The following is a 14,370-nucleotide window of genomic DNA, read 5'->3' on the forward strand; positions in this document are numbered from 1 at the left end:
ACCCGTTCTATAATCTATTACCCGACTTGTTTTGACCCAAGCAAATTTGGGTTGGATTGGATTTTGACCCGTTTGTTGCCTTGATCCATCCATTATGAGCGATCCAAATTTGACCCAACCCGCCCAATTGCCACCCCTCCAAATTTGATCCAACCCACTCAATTGCTACCATTACCCACGCACATGTAATTTGCTAATTTGAAAATCTCAAATTTAGTCTCTCTGATCTGAAGCTAAGAGAATTTCTTGATGTGGTGAGAGCTTTATCATCTATTAATACAATTTTTTGCACCAGTAAATCAAGTTACACGACTTATAACATTTTACTGGAAGCTATTGAGTTTTATGAACAATCCAAAGTGAAAAGGTACAATATTTATGGCGAAATGATATTGGCAATTGAGAAAATTTCTATTTCCTTTTCCACGAGTGTTCCATTGAACAAATCTACATTAGGTAATAACAAGATTTCATCAAAGGGATGAATATACATACAACTAGAGTGTACATCAATATCAATCTCCATCTGATACCCCTAGCTCAGAGTCCTTAGTAGGCTGGGAATTTATGTTTGTTCGTGGACTAACTATGGAAGCTGAGGCTGCAGTTGCTGTCGATGTATCTGCTGCGTACGAGTTGGAAATAAGTCCTTGTGTTTCCATTGTTTCACGTGCTGCTTTCTCTTTGGCTTGTTTGGCTCTTTCAAGAACCTCCTCCTGTTTTTGCACAAACCTTCGAGGTTACACACTTTATCCACTGGGTGGAAACAACTCTAGACATCCAGGATATCATAAACAAGAATTTCATAGTCACGATGCTTACCCTGTGTATCTTTAACATACACAGGCTGATTGTGTGTATACCAAGAGGAAACATATATGCAAAGTTTCAGCCTTTTCTACCTTTTGTTTTCTTGTAATTGTTGGTAAATGCCAATACGAAACTATTAAATATCATTGAGTGAGTAAAATAAAACAAATTGCTCATACCATTCATATTAATTAATCTAACTTACAGCATCTAGTTTTCCAACTTGAACTACCTAATACCTGAAAGTCCTGAACTTGCTTTTGTTGTTCTGCTTGCAATCTGCCAACTGTACTTAGGAACTCCCCTACTGTAGACTCTATGCGCTCAGTAACTGCTTCCGCCAGAGCTTTACCTAAGAAGAACGCATCAAGGATATTCTTACTCTCATTTTCACCTGCAAGAGAAATGATTTTAGTTATTGGAAGATATGCAGGTATCTAGCGAAGACTAATGAAACAACAAATTAGTGACTGATTTCATATTCAAAAGGAAACCCGATGACACCCTCTACACACCCAATCAAACCAAAGCAACAGGAAAAAGAAAGTGTAGTGAAGCCAAAAGGAAATGGGAAGAACAAAAGAAAGGTGTATCCTCAGTTTCAAGTTACAAAGCAAGTCTCTTTAAACCGCTACACCAAATCATAAAAAATCGTGGGCTCTTCAAATGGAGCGAAGAGAAAATCTAGGAAAACTGACCCCCCACCCCAACCAAAAAGAAATGAAGAAGAGGTAAAGAAATTGTGAAAAAACAAAATGAATATATTCCAAATGAAGGGAGATGTCCCAGGTCGAAAGGACCGTACAATAAGCAAGAACTCCTGTAAGACCCCAAAAGTTGGAAAGTCGGAAAACAAAATGAAAGGATGAAATCTTAGAAATTTTTTCACCAGTTCAGGTTCACGAAACCCATCACGGGCTGTATTCTGCACCGCGGCCCGTGGAAAGGAGTCATGGTAGTGCCAGGGAACGAAAGTGAGATCATGAAAGGACCACGACTGGGTTCACGACCCTTAGTCATGATCACAGACCGTCAAGTGGTCCGTGGAAGCCAACTCTCAAAACCATGAAGTGGGTAAGCTTCACGAGGGCCACTACGGCCCGTCGAGTCCATTACGGCCCGTGGTCCCCTTCCGTAAAGAGTCCTTGTCCAAGCTTGACCAAGGCAACCTTCATGAACCACCCCACGGCCTGTGGAGCTTTTTCATGGACTGTGAAGATGGTTCGTCCAGGGTCTGTTCATTTTTATCTTAGGGGTGTTAAGGTTAATTCTTTAGGGTGGGAATAGATTTGGAGATGTTTTAAGGTCACATGAATCCTTTAGCACAAAAATAAGTTGAAAGTTTCCTTACCGATTGAGTTTCAATGTAAGATTTTAAATGGGTCAACTTTAAACAATAATATCTCCTAGAATTTATAGAATTAGGTGGCCCATGACCTATCAAATTAAAGGTCTTTGTTTCCTCTTTCCAACGCCACTGAGCTGCCTCATTTGAAGTTTGGAGTAAAAAGTTATGTCAATTTTAGTGAAGCCCTGTCGAGTAATCGCATGTTCACGACCGGCACTACGGACCGTGAAGGTCAGTACGGGCCATATTGCCTTCCGTGGTGGATGGCTGCAACCTTTTTTCAGCAACTTCCTACACGTATCCCAGGGTTATTTTGGTCCTTTCCAAAGCCTTTTAACCCTATTCTAAGTCATTTTTTGGTGTTTTGAAGGAATATATCTGTTATAACCCGTACTTTTGTACCTTGGGACGTGTTCTTAAGCTTCTTGAAAGTTGTCATGTGATCCCTACTGGCTACAATGTGACTAAACAATCCTAAGGACGGGAGGATGAGGCCATCCCAAATGATTGGAAATAGATTTGGAAGGATGTGAAAGGAGTTGGAGGCTAAGTAAAAAGTCGTGGAACCCAACTTACTCACGTAAGCTACCAACTTGGATAACTTACAAAATTAAGCTGCTTGAGTATACGTTGAGCTTAAGTAGCAAAGATTATATAGATTTTTAAAGTGAGACGAGACTACGAACCTACGAAAAGGAGCAAAAACTAGATTCTGAACTTACGAAAAGAAACAAGTAGGTGACAAGTAGGTGATGCACCTACTTGGAGTAAGTAGGTGACACGTCTACTTGGGTGGACCCCACCATGCCACGTGGCAGCCCCTGAGTGGGCACATGGAATGAGGTGGACGAATGGGAGTTGGACATGTGTCACACTTGGGGTAGGACACGTGTAGGAGCTGGACACGTGTCCCCCTTGGGGATTGACACGTGTCACTTTAAAAAAAGATGTATATATGCCTAAGTAATGACTAGGAACTTCATTTGTTCATCTTTTCTTAACATTAAGCTTAGAGAAAACTAGAGAGAACAAGGGGAGCTCTAAGCCATGGCAAGTTCGGCAATGGCTGCCACAAGTTGGGGCTTCGAGTCTTGCTCCGTAAATTAATTTTCTAAGGTAATCTCGATCCATTGGAAGGTGATTAGCTGCGTGGGATGCATCGTTGGGGCAGCAAAGGGGTCCAACGACCAGCCATCAACTTTCAGCCCTTATTCTTGTTCTAGACTTGGAAAAAAATTAGAAAGAAAGGAGAAAGAGAGCCACGACCTTAGCAGCAAGGTAAGCCCTCCAATTTCGCTCCGTAATTAACTATTTAAGGTATTATTCAATCACGTGAAGGTGTTTAACGACGTAGATAAATTGTTGGGTAGCAAGGAGGTTCAATGTAAATCTACAACTTTCGGCAAGATTCGGAAGCTTGTTGGTTAAGGTATGGCTTGATTCCCTTCTCCCATGTCTAGGCAAGTGTTTAAGCATGTTATGGGTGTATAAATATGAGTTGGAAATGTAAAAATAGGTACGTTACGGCTGAAGGATGTTGCAGGTCGCGTAAGGACTGTTTTGACGCTATTCTAACGAGTTAAAGTTTGGCTAGTGTTGTCGTTAGCATGGTGTTGTGTTTGGAGGTGATTTATCTATGTTGCAGGGCTGGAACACGATTAAAAATGTTCGTGCGGTTAAGATTTTGCGAAATAAAGATTAAGAATCCTATTTTGGTCTTGTGGTTTTGGGCTAGTCGTTGGGAACTTGTATTGTGTAATATTGTAGTGATTTGATTGTACATAGCTGCTGGTTGTTGTTGGTAATATGGCTGCTAAGGTTAGAGGTTAAATCGAAAATTTGGATAGGGCAAGTTATAGAGGAGACGCTGCCCGATTTTCGTTAACTTCGGAACTAGTCAATAGACTAATCAAGAAAGACGAGCAAGGAAATGGTTCCTATAAATACGTGAATATTAATGTAGGAACTGGAAAGTCGAAAGTCATTAATATTAGTATTACTTTCATGATGAATAGGTTAAGGAGGTAACGAGGCGAGCTGGATTACAGTTAATCCATAAGAGGTATGTAAAGCCTATCCCTTTTTTCCTTTTGACATGTCTTAGCTATAAGTGAAATGTAATATGCGCTTGCAGGTAATTCCACTCATAAAGCTCCGAGTATAACTCGTGACTCGTATTCACTTCTGAATGTTAAGGCTCTTAAGGTAGTTGAGCTATCACCCTCGAGCCTTCTATATGTGAAATAGTAATTGAATGTATGAGCTCCTGTGCCTAAGGACTCTATAATGACAAGTGTTTCTGATTTCATAAGTCGTTTGGCATTATCTTAATAAAAGTCTATGATTCCTGAGACTCCGTTTGATATGGCCCCTAATGGCATTTAGAGGATACTTGAGATGACTACTATTCTAATCCTCAAATGATAGTTCATTATGATTGTGTTATTAAGTCTCAGAGGATGATCCAATTGTAGGTGATTCCTACCCTGGTTTCCAAGTGACGGTTCACTTGATGACTTCATTGAATCTCAGATAATGATTTAAATTTTATATGGTTTCTCACTACTCCGCTCGTGCGTGCTGTTAATACATTATTCACTGCGTCCCATGAAGGGCCGGGCAGACATGATATATGATGAAATAATTATTCACCACGTCCCATGAAGGGCTGGGCAAGCATGATACATGATGAAATCATTATTCACCGCGTCCCATAAAGGGTCGGGTAGACATGATACATGATGAAATGATTATTCACCGCATCCCATAAAGGGTCGGGCAGGCATGATACATGATGAAATGATTATTCACCGCGTCCCATGAAGGGCCGGGCAGGCATGATACATGATAAAGTGATTATTCACCGCGTCCCATGAAGGGCCGGGAAGGCATGATATATGATGAAATGATTATTCACCGAGTCCCATAAAGGACTGGGCACGACCACGTCCCATGAAGGGCCGGGTAGGCATGATATATGTATACGATGATATGATAATTCACCGAGTCCCTTACTAAAGGGCTGGATACAGTATATAGACATGCATATGAAACTATAGTGATACATTTGTAGCTCCGAGCCCCACGATGGCCGGGCACGGTATGTGATGATGATACACATGATTCCATATTATAAAATGCAGGTACTGTGGTTTATTAACTGTTATACTTGTCTCCTGCATCCCTATTTCAGCTGTAATCTCATTTATGCTATTTATGCTTTATATACTCAATACATATATCGTACTGACCCCCCTTTCTTCGGAGGGGGGGGCTGCGTTTCATGCCCACAGGTACAGATATTTATTTCAGGGATCCACCAGTTTAGGATTTCCACTCAACTATTTCAGAAGTGCTCTACTGTTCTGGAGCCTAGCTTTTGGTGCTGATCTTCTAATGTATATATTCGTTTATTCAGGGGTACGACGGGGCCACTGTACCGCCATATGTTACTGTTAATATCTTAGAGGTCTATAGACATGTGTGTGGGTTGTACGTATAAGTTCTGTTCAGTTATGTCCACATGATGTATAGTAAATGTTAAGATGCTATGGCAGCCTTGTCGGCTTGCACGCCCTTTCACGATAAGATGCAAATGGAAGGGGCTACATGTATATGAAAATGCGATGACCCATTGGGGTTCTTATGTATAGTTCTTATATCGATTGTTACATCTGATAGTTATGTATACAGGGATCCAGGTCGGACCCCAGTCACGGCCTACGGGGTTGGGTCGTGACAATATCATCCCACTAACTAGTTTTCCCCTCATAATCATCAATCCAAACATTCAAATATCTATAAATCCTCTCAAGACTCTCTTCTTCTCCTACAAGACTCCATTGAAGGATCAACAAGGGTTTCCAATTCTTCCATCAATTTTCAAGCTTCAATCAAGGAATCCACCCAAGGTATGTGGGCATTGATTCATGGGCATCTTCCACCCATGGAGCCCAAAAGATCTTCAACTTTTCAAGTATGAATTTCATGAGATTTTGGTCAATTCTTCTTCAATTGCATGAATTAAGTTTCAATTGAAGTTTATATATTCAATTAGGCATGATTCAAGTTCTAATCACATGATTCCATTGACTTTCATTCAATTACTCCTATATGCTATCTAGGGCTCAAGATATTGAGTATGGGTTCCTCAATTATGATGATAAATTGATTCAATTCTATTCAATTATGCATGATTTCGATGGAGTGTTACCTAAACCCATGTATTATGTTAATTCAAATTATGAATTTATGAATGCCTTTATGGGTCTCTCCAATTATGATTAAGTTGATATGATTTCACATGACCTTATTCTCTCGGGATTAAGCTTGAGTTGCTGTCTCAGTAGTTGCATTCCCTCTAGTCCCCTTGAAAGAGGGAAGGGGCCTAACTGGATACCTTGAAAAGCTCTCATGAGATCTCGTTTGCATGCCCTACCAAATGAAAAGGCGCAAGTAAACATAAACAGAAAATCCGCGAATTCAAGTCACGGGAATAGACCCAGATGACATAGGGATTATAAAAGACGGCAGATCACTTGACTCAGGTTCTTCTTGTTGATGACTCAAGGTTTTCAGAAATTGAAAAAGGAAGCTTTTCCAAGCCCGAACAAGATCAAAAGAACTGATCGCTTTCTACAATATGAAAATAGTTATCTACTAGCCATGTTCACTTTTGGGGGTTGACGGTACTCCTTTGGATGGTTTAACGCGACTAGTAGACGGTATCGATTCAATTACATGATTTTAAGATAATTCCCTATAGATTCAAGCACGAGACTACATTTTCTAATGATAAGCTATATATAGTATGAGCATGATTTGATAAGGCTTTCAAGCAAGTTACATGAAAGGTTTGAAATAAGCTTTATGATGAAATTCAAGTCAAGAATGAATGATGGTGGGTTCTTCTCACCTAAGTATGAATGTGTAATGATGAAAGGTCTACACTCACATTACACGAGATAAGATTAAGGAGCTATTCTATGATTATGTATTAATACATAGTGGACGGGTAGTAGATATGGCCCCTCTCACATGATGTTGACTTTATGACTTATGATTTGTCTATTCCGTTGAGAACTTACCTAGCACCGAGTGGACCTTGGGATAGGCACTCTCTCCCATAGTTGAGGCAAGAGACTCGTAGTAAGATCCCATTGTCCCATAACTACGTGCCACTATAGGATAAAGGATCACCCGAAATAGAGGCTCGATTCCTTCAAGGGTCACCCGTAGTAGAGGCTTGATCCTTCATGTAGCTTAGTGGATCCACTTAGGCATATATGAGTCTACCTTGGCAAGTAGTCTCTCCCTTTCCTCCGATGTATGGGTAAACATTGGGACTCCATGTTATAGCTCACATGGTTTATGTCGGTTAATGGTTGCTCTCACAAAGGTAAAAAGTCTCTCTCAAAATGTTTAAGGTATTTCTTACTATAACGATATCTCTCACAAAGTAAAGTATGTTCTCTCACTCATGGTTTTGTGACTCTCACTTTGACTTAAGATTCTTACTACAACTTATGAAAATTTCTCATTATTACTTATGACTATCCATGCATTGCACAAGTTCTCTTTATAAGATTGCATTATGGTTTTAAATGACATTAGCCTTACTCTTGATTCACTATCACGTATAAATGGTTTACTTATTATGTGTTCTAACCTTGATCATTACATCATTGCTTTTATGTCATGCATTGCATTGATCACATACTTAGAACATTCAAAGTACTAACACATACTTTTGTTTGCCTACATTGTCTTATAATGTAGGGCTTGGCGATCACCCTACACACTCTCACAGCTAGGCAGAAGGCTTGTTCACTTGATTGGTAAGTCCTCATGCTTCGGGGACTACCTATCGAGCTTATACTTTCTTGCTACCTCTAGACTATATTGTTATTTTGAGAACATTGCTTTTCTTGTTTGGGTGAGCTAGAGGCTTGTTCTATGCCCCCACCTATGTTAGTATAGTAGAGGCATGTCTAGACAAAGAAAATGTGTAGGTTCATTTAATCAGGCCTAAGCTTCACCTTTATCTTTAGACTTTATTTTGAGACATAATTATCACTTTGTTTCCTACTATTGATTTACTTACCTTATGTATGCTTATGATATGCTAAGAGGCTTGGTTGGAGTTTCCTCGGAAATCCTAATCGCCGTGTCAAACCTAGGGCCTAGCTTGGGTCGTGACAACTCCCAAGGCAGAAGATGACATTGCAGTCAGCCAAAGTTTGCATTGTGGACACAAAATGAAAGAATGAGCTAATCTATTAATTCTAATTGATCATTATGTAGAACTTGTATATCAAGGAAGACACAGGCCTGCACCCAAGGGTGCGACCTAGTGGTCAATGAAGTGGTTGAGAACCCTAAGGTCTCAGGTTCCAGTGGAGACAAAAAACACTAGCCTTGGTGGACAGAGTTACTTGGTACATGTTGCTGATGAGAGGTGACATGTATCCCATGAAATTAAGCGAGGTACGCAAAAGCTGGTCCGAACACCACAGTCATAAAAAAAAGAAGGAAGACGCAAACCTCAATGTGCCTCTCTTTTTCTGTTGAACAATCTTGATGATTTGTTGTACTTGGTTACTTCGTGTGGTCTCCTAACTATAGAGTATAGAGTCACAATCATAGCTTCTAAGTTCTAATTATACATATCACTCTGACCAACCACATGACTACAAAATAGGTACTACTTTACCACAAGGTAGGGCATAGTTACTAATACAGTCCAAAGGCTTCGACTATTATCCAACATCCATGGCTTAAATATACCCTATGAATAGGCAAGATATACTGTAACTCTTTCATATCACCTTTGCTAAACAATATTTTTCAGCATACTAGTAGCACAACACCATACCATATTAGTTCCAAGGACGAAGAATAGAGCCAAATATGAGTAATGGGTGATATTCCCTACTGAATAACAAAAGATTATAATGAAATAGCAGTGGAGAAATGATCAAACATAACCATGGCAAACCAATTCAAGCTGGCCAATACAGTTTTTAAAGAAACAGAACTGAAACAAAATTTTTTTGTCCCTCCCTTTGTACCAAGAAACAAGTCCAAAACACAAGTGTAATGGATTCATCTATTATAAGTTACTCTGACTTATATTATGCGACACCCTTTCCTTTTTTGTCTATCTTAAAAGAATGACATCTTTCTCTTTCTTGAATTTGTTTAAATCAACATTCCCATTTTAACCTTAATGACACGAGTTGTGGACCCACTTGATTTAAAGTTCATCATTTACAATGAGAGAGAAAAAGAAAGACATGTGAAACCCTTACGAGCACTCATTTTATAGGATAATTAGGGTACTAAGCATATATTTGGCTTACATGTCAAAAATCTTCTTCAATTTATTAAACTCCATATCCAGTCAAACACCTACATATAACAGGGGGAAGGGAGTATTAGTTACGGAGATATCTCAGACATCTCGAATGAAGAGATGGGACGCATTTGATAGTTAAGAGTTCTATCTCTAGGAAGGAAGAGACTATTGAAGCTCACTCTAGGATGGGCTCAAAGCAGAAAGTCAAACCTAATATCTTGCAAGAACCATAAAGTTAAAACTGATCGATATGGCCATGCGAAGAATTCTTTTTTTCTCAACTCTCCGGCATCAATAGTGATTCCTAGTTTTATACAAGTGTCCTTTTTTTTTGTTGATAAAGTTAACATTAAAAAATATTTTTAGATAAGTGTCCTTTGAAATAGATATCTGACTACCAAGTATATCTGGTATCTTACTCCTTGCGACTCAAGGCCCAAACCGACCAGTTAGTTTGCAAGAGGAGAAACCATGAATTATCATCATGGATACCACAAAAGCAAGAGACTGGATCCAGGATCTTAAGTCGGTAAGTTTTCAGTCACTGATACCACATCAACAACAAGTCTTAAGTCAGTAAGTGTGCAATACCACAACACAACAGCGGACCTACATCATGACTACAGGGTGCACGTGCAACCATGATTGGTGGCTGAAGAACACAAAAATGTGTGTAGGAAACTGTAAAAAAGGTGGTACTGGAAAAGGAGGTCCATCCTCAAAATGCACTCATTGGTGCACCTGGCAAGAAGCTGGTCCTTTGTTCTTTAATTGCACAGCAATCACAAGTTAAATCTATGTCTTGCACATAGCAGCTCTTTCTTTCTTGTCTTTTTACTTTTATCACTCATACTCTAATACAAAAGACTGTTCATTGTCAAGATCTCCTCTGTCACATGCTTGTTTTGGTGTTTCATCTTTTTTTCTCATTTCAGGTACTTCGAAGATACTGCTTAAGGTGTTGTCTATCAAATATTATGCTTTGGTGTGCTATTTTCTACTTGCAATTAATTTTCCTAACACTTTTTTTTGCTAATTCTTATTCTAAACAGATCAATTCCAATTTAATGGAACTTGATTTTCAGGCACAAATCACTTGATAATTTTGACGTGTATAACTTTTGATAATTTCTGAAAGCCCCTATTAGATTGCCAAGAGTACTATATTTGCTTGATAAAAATATGAATTTTTTTATTATAAGTTCAATTCAATTCTGAAATCCTTGTATTTTTTCACCGAGATTTAGATGTATTTAGATCTTAGTTGGATCTTGCTTTGGCTTAAACAGAATGTGGAATTGAAATTTTATCATGATTAATCCTTGTTCATTTTGCTTGAAAGATTAGATTTAAATTCCTTGATATGAATTTCAGCATTTACTTCACTAGGACATGATTGCCCATTTCTATTTGCCTTGGTGATGGATGAACTGGCAGCATATTCATGGGGAGGTGCCATAGTGTATGCTATTTACAGATGACATAGCATTGACTGACGAGATATACAACGGAGTTAATGATAGATTGGAGATTTGAAGGCAAACCTTAGTGTCTAAGGTGTTCAGGTTGAGACTTGAGAAGACAGAATACTTGAATGCACGTTCAATGACATAATTCACATGACAAGTGTGGAAATGAGGATTGATACACAAGTTATCCTCAATAGAGGAAGTTTCAAGTATCTTGGGACAATAATTCAAGAAAATAGAGAGATTGATGATGATGTTACTCATCGTATTGGAGCAAGGTGGATGAAATGAAGACTCATATCTGATGTCTTGTGTGAGAAGAATGTGCCACCAAGACTTGAAGGTAATTTTTATAAAGTGGTTATGAGACCAACTATATTGTAAAGGGCGGAGTGTTGGTCTGTAAAAAACTCGCACATCCCGAAGATGAAAGCAGCAAAAATGAAAATGTTGAGATGAATGTGTGGACATACTAGGAGAGATATGATTAGGAACGAAAATATTCGAGACAAGGTGGGGGTGACCTCCGTGGTGGACAAGATCAGATAGGTAACACTGAGATGGTTCAAACATGTGAGAAAGATGTACCAATGAGGAGGTGTGAGGTTGACTATACTGGGTATAAGGAGATGTTGAGATAGGCTGAAGAAATATTGGGTCAGGGTGATTACACAGGACATGACTCACTTGCAACTTATCGAAGACATGATCCTAGATAAGAGGATATGAAGATAGAGGATTATGGTAGAAAGTTAGCAGATAATCGAGTGTTGTCTAGTTTCCCTTGTTAGTATTGTTATTATTACTCTCCTACATTCTAATTATTATGCTTCAGTTACCATATTATTTATTGTTCTGTTGTTCTCTTCTCATTTGTTTTTATCATGACTTATTATTACTGTATTTTCTTTCCGCACTTGATTTTGATATGTGCACACCACCTTTTTAGACCCCACTTATAAAATTACACTAAATATATTATTGTACTTCATTAGACATGATTATTTGTGTTTAGTGTACTGTATTTAACTTAATTCTTTTGTATGTACTTTTTTCCAAGTCTAAAATCCAATTAACTTCAAATCCTGTATTCACCACTGCTACAACAATTAGTAAATATATGTTTTTAAAAAGATTGACAAAGGAATGGGACATACCAGGAGGAGGAGGAGGGTTGGAGCTGAAATTACAAGTGAAAGTGAGTGGTGGAACATTTCCACTTTTGTTTGTGGTTGGAAAATAGGAATTCCATGTAGGAATGATGCAACGACGTTGGAGCTGATGAGTGGTAGGAGGAGAACACAGTGAGGAAATTGTGAATACCCCACTCATATTCTCCCTTGGAATTTCAGATCTTATTGATTTTCCGATGGGATTCTCTTACCTCTCGTGTGCTGCTCTACTCATATTCTTCTAATTTCTTTTAACTTATACTAGTACTAATATTTCTTTTCTTTCTTTCCACCCCTTTTTTGGTGTGGCTAAGAGGAGTAGGTGGAGATACATTAAACCAAAAAAAATCTTTAAATCATGTGAAATAAAATAAAAATATCCATACTGTTATTGTTCGGAAAAATTACACCAGTTGACAATTCATAATATTTGTTTACTATTTCTCTGGCCCAACTTTATAAAATTACTCAAAATAACCCAATTCGAACAAAACAACCATGTTTGATGTAATTAATTCTTTTATTCTTTGAAAAAGCTGAAATGAGCTCAAATTTTGGGCTTAGAATAAAAAAGGCCTATTTACATATATAATATAATATTTTGCATTAATTACGACAAATGGCATAAGATATACTCTTACAAAAATAATTTAGTTTTGTTACCCCGAAATAGCAAAAATGGAATAAATAAACCATTCTGTTTATTTCTCTTTGTTCCGTTAAAACCCTTTTCTTTATTTTTCTCTCTTCTGTTATCTCTCTATTCAATGAATTCTCCAATGACTAGCACCGATTCATCGCCATAACTAGCAGCTTTGTTTGTGTTTCAACTCAAAATCTTCAATTTGATTTCGTGATACAGATCTATTAGGGTAAGTTACTTTAGTTCGTTTGAGTTTTTGTTTTAAAATTGGATTTGAAAAATAGAAATTCGTGGTAATTTGCTCAATTTCGATCTGCTGAATAGTCAAGTTCTTTCTCGATTTCGTTTGAAGTTTCATTTCAAAAATTGAATTTGAAAATCATAAATTCGTTTTAATTTCTCCTATTTTAATCTGCTGAACAGTCGAGTTCATTCGATTTAGTTGCTCGATTTAGTTTGAGTTTTTGTTTTAAAATTGAATTTGAAAATCAGAAATTCGTTGTAATTTCCTCAATTTCAATGTGCTGAACAATCAAGTTCGTTCTCGATTTCGTTTGCTTGATTTAGTTTGAGTTTTTATTTTAAATTTGATTTTGAAAATCAGAAATTCGTTGTAATTTCCTTAATTTCAACTTGCTGAACAGTCAAGCTCGTCCTCAATTTCGTTTACTCGATGTAATTTGAGTTTTTGCTTTGAAATTAAATTTAAAAAATAGAAATACTCGATTTGGTTTGAATTTTTGTTTTAAAATTGAATTTCTTCAATGATTCATTCCTTTTCTCCCTTAAATTTAGATTACTGTACGAATTTGCACAATTATGTTAGTTTATTGTATGAATTTGCAGGCATAATTAGTTATAAAATGGCCATAATACTTGTTATGCTTTACCACAATAGAAGATGGAATAGTAGCAATCGATATGTTGATTACAATGTAAATGCAATTCTTATAAATTCTGAATCAAGATACTAGACTCTTGTAACAGTAATTGCAGCTCACTTATCAATTGACACTTTTATTAAAAAAGTCAGCATCAACTACAAATTGAATAATTGGTCAGCACCAATGGTAATACGAAATAATATGGGGGTACAAGTGCATGCTGAGTTGAAAAAGAATAATCGGGATATCACTAAATATCCTTTGTGCATCACAACAATGGAGCTTGAGGTCCAAGGACATGAGTCAAGCTTGATTCCACATTTGTGTGCATCTGGTTCTGTCTCAACCTCTCAAATTCTTAATACATACAATTTTAATTCAATGCTTGAAATTGATGATGCGATACAAGAAGTTGAAATGGGATCATGTCTGAAAATTCAAGAATATTCATATGCTGAATTTGAAATCATAACTAACCTCTATCAGGAATTGATTGAAGAAGATCAAGTCTATCAACACAAGTCTATTTTAGTTAGTGCAATGAAGTGTTATTCCATTTTGCATAAATTTCAATTCAAGGTCATACGATCAAATGCAAACAAGTAAGCATTAGTTCTCTCTCTATTAAAAGTCATTTAATAGAATGGTATTCTATTTTGATTTTATAAATAATTTATATTATGCTTG

General features: G+C 37.5%; 1 protein-coding gene across 1 annotated transcript; it reads right to left on the reverse strand.

The window, feature by feature from the left end:
• Positions 1–392: 392 nt before the first annotated feature.
• LOC129882668 (uncharacterized protein At4g13200, chloroplastic) lies at positions 393–12,423 on the reverse strand. The gene is made up of 3 exons (XM_055957066.1): positions 12,142–12,423; positions 1,050–1,204; positions 393–716 (listed from the first exon to the last, which is right to left on the reverse strand). The coding sequence occupies exons 1-3, from the start codon at positions 12,314–12,316 to the stop codon at positions 516–518; spliced, it is 531 nt and encodes a 176-aa protein (XP_055813041.1). The 5' UTR covers positions 12,317–12,423; the 3' UTR covers positions 393–515.
• Between the last annotated feature and the right edge of the window lie 1,947 nt (positions 12,424–14,370).

Source organism: Solanum dulcamara, chromosome 3 (genome assembly GCF_947179165.1).
Source record: "Solanum dulcamara chromosome 3, daSolDulc1.2, whole genome shotgun sequence".
Lineage (NCBI taxonomy): Eukaryota > Viridiplantae > Streptophyta > Magnoliopsida > Solanales > Solanaceae > Solanum > Solanum dulcamara.

Excerpts from the sequence above, each read along its gene's own strand:
- LOC129882668 (XM_055957066.1), bottom strand. The coding sequence starts at position 12,316 with ATGAGTGGGGTATTCACAATTTCCTCACTGTGTTCTCCTCCTACCACT. Across the intron at positions 1,205-12,141 it reads CAACCCTCCTCCTCCTCCTG|GTGAAAATGAGAGTAAGAAT; the intron begins GTATGTCCCATT and ends TTTCTCTTGCAG. Across the intron at positions 717-1,049 it reads AGCAAGTTCAGGACTTTCAG|GAGGAGGTTCTTGAAAGAGC; the intron begins GTATTAGGTAGT and ends GTGCAAAAACAG.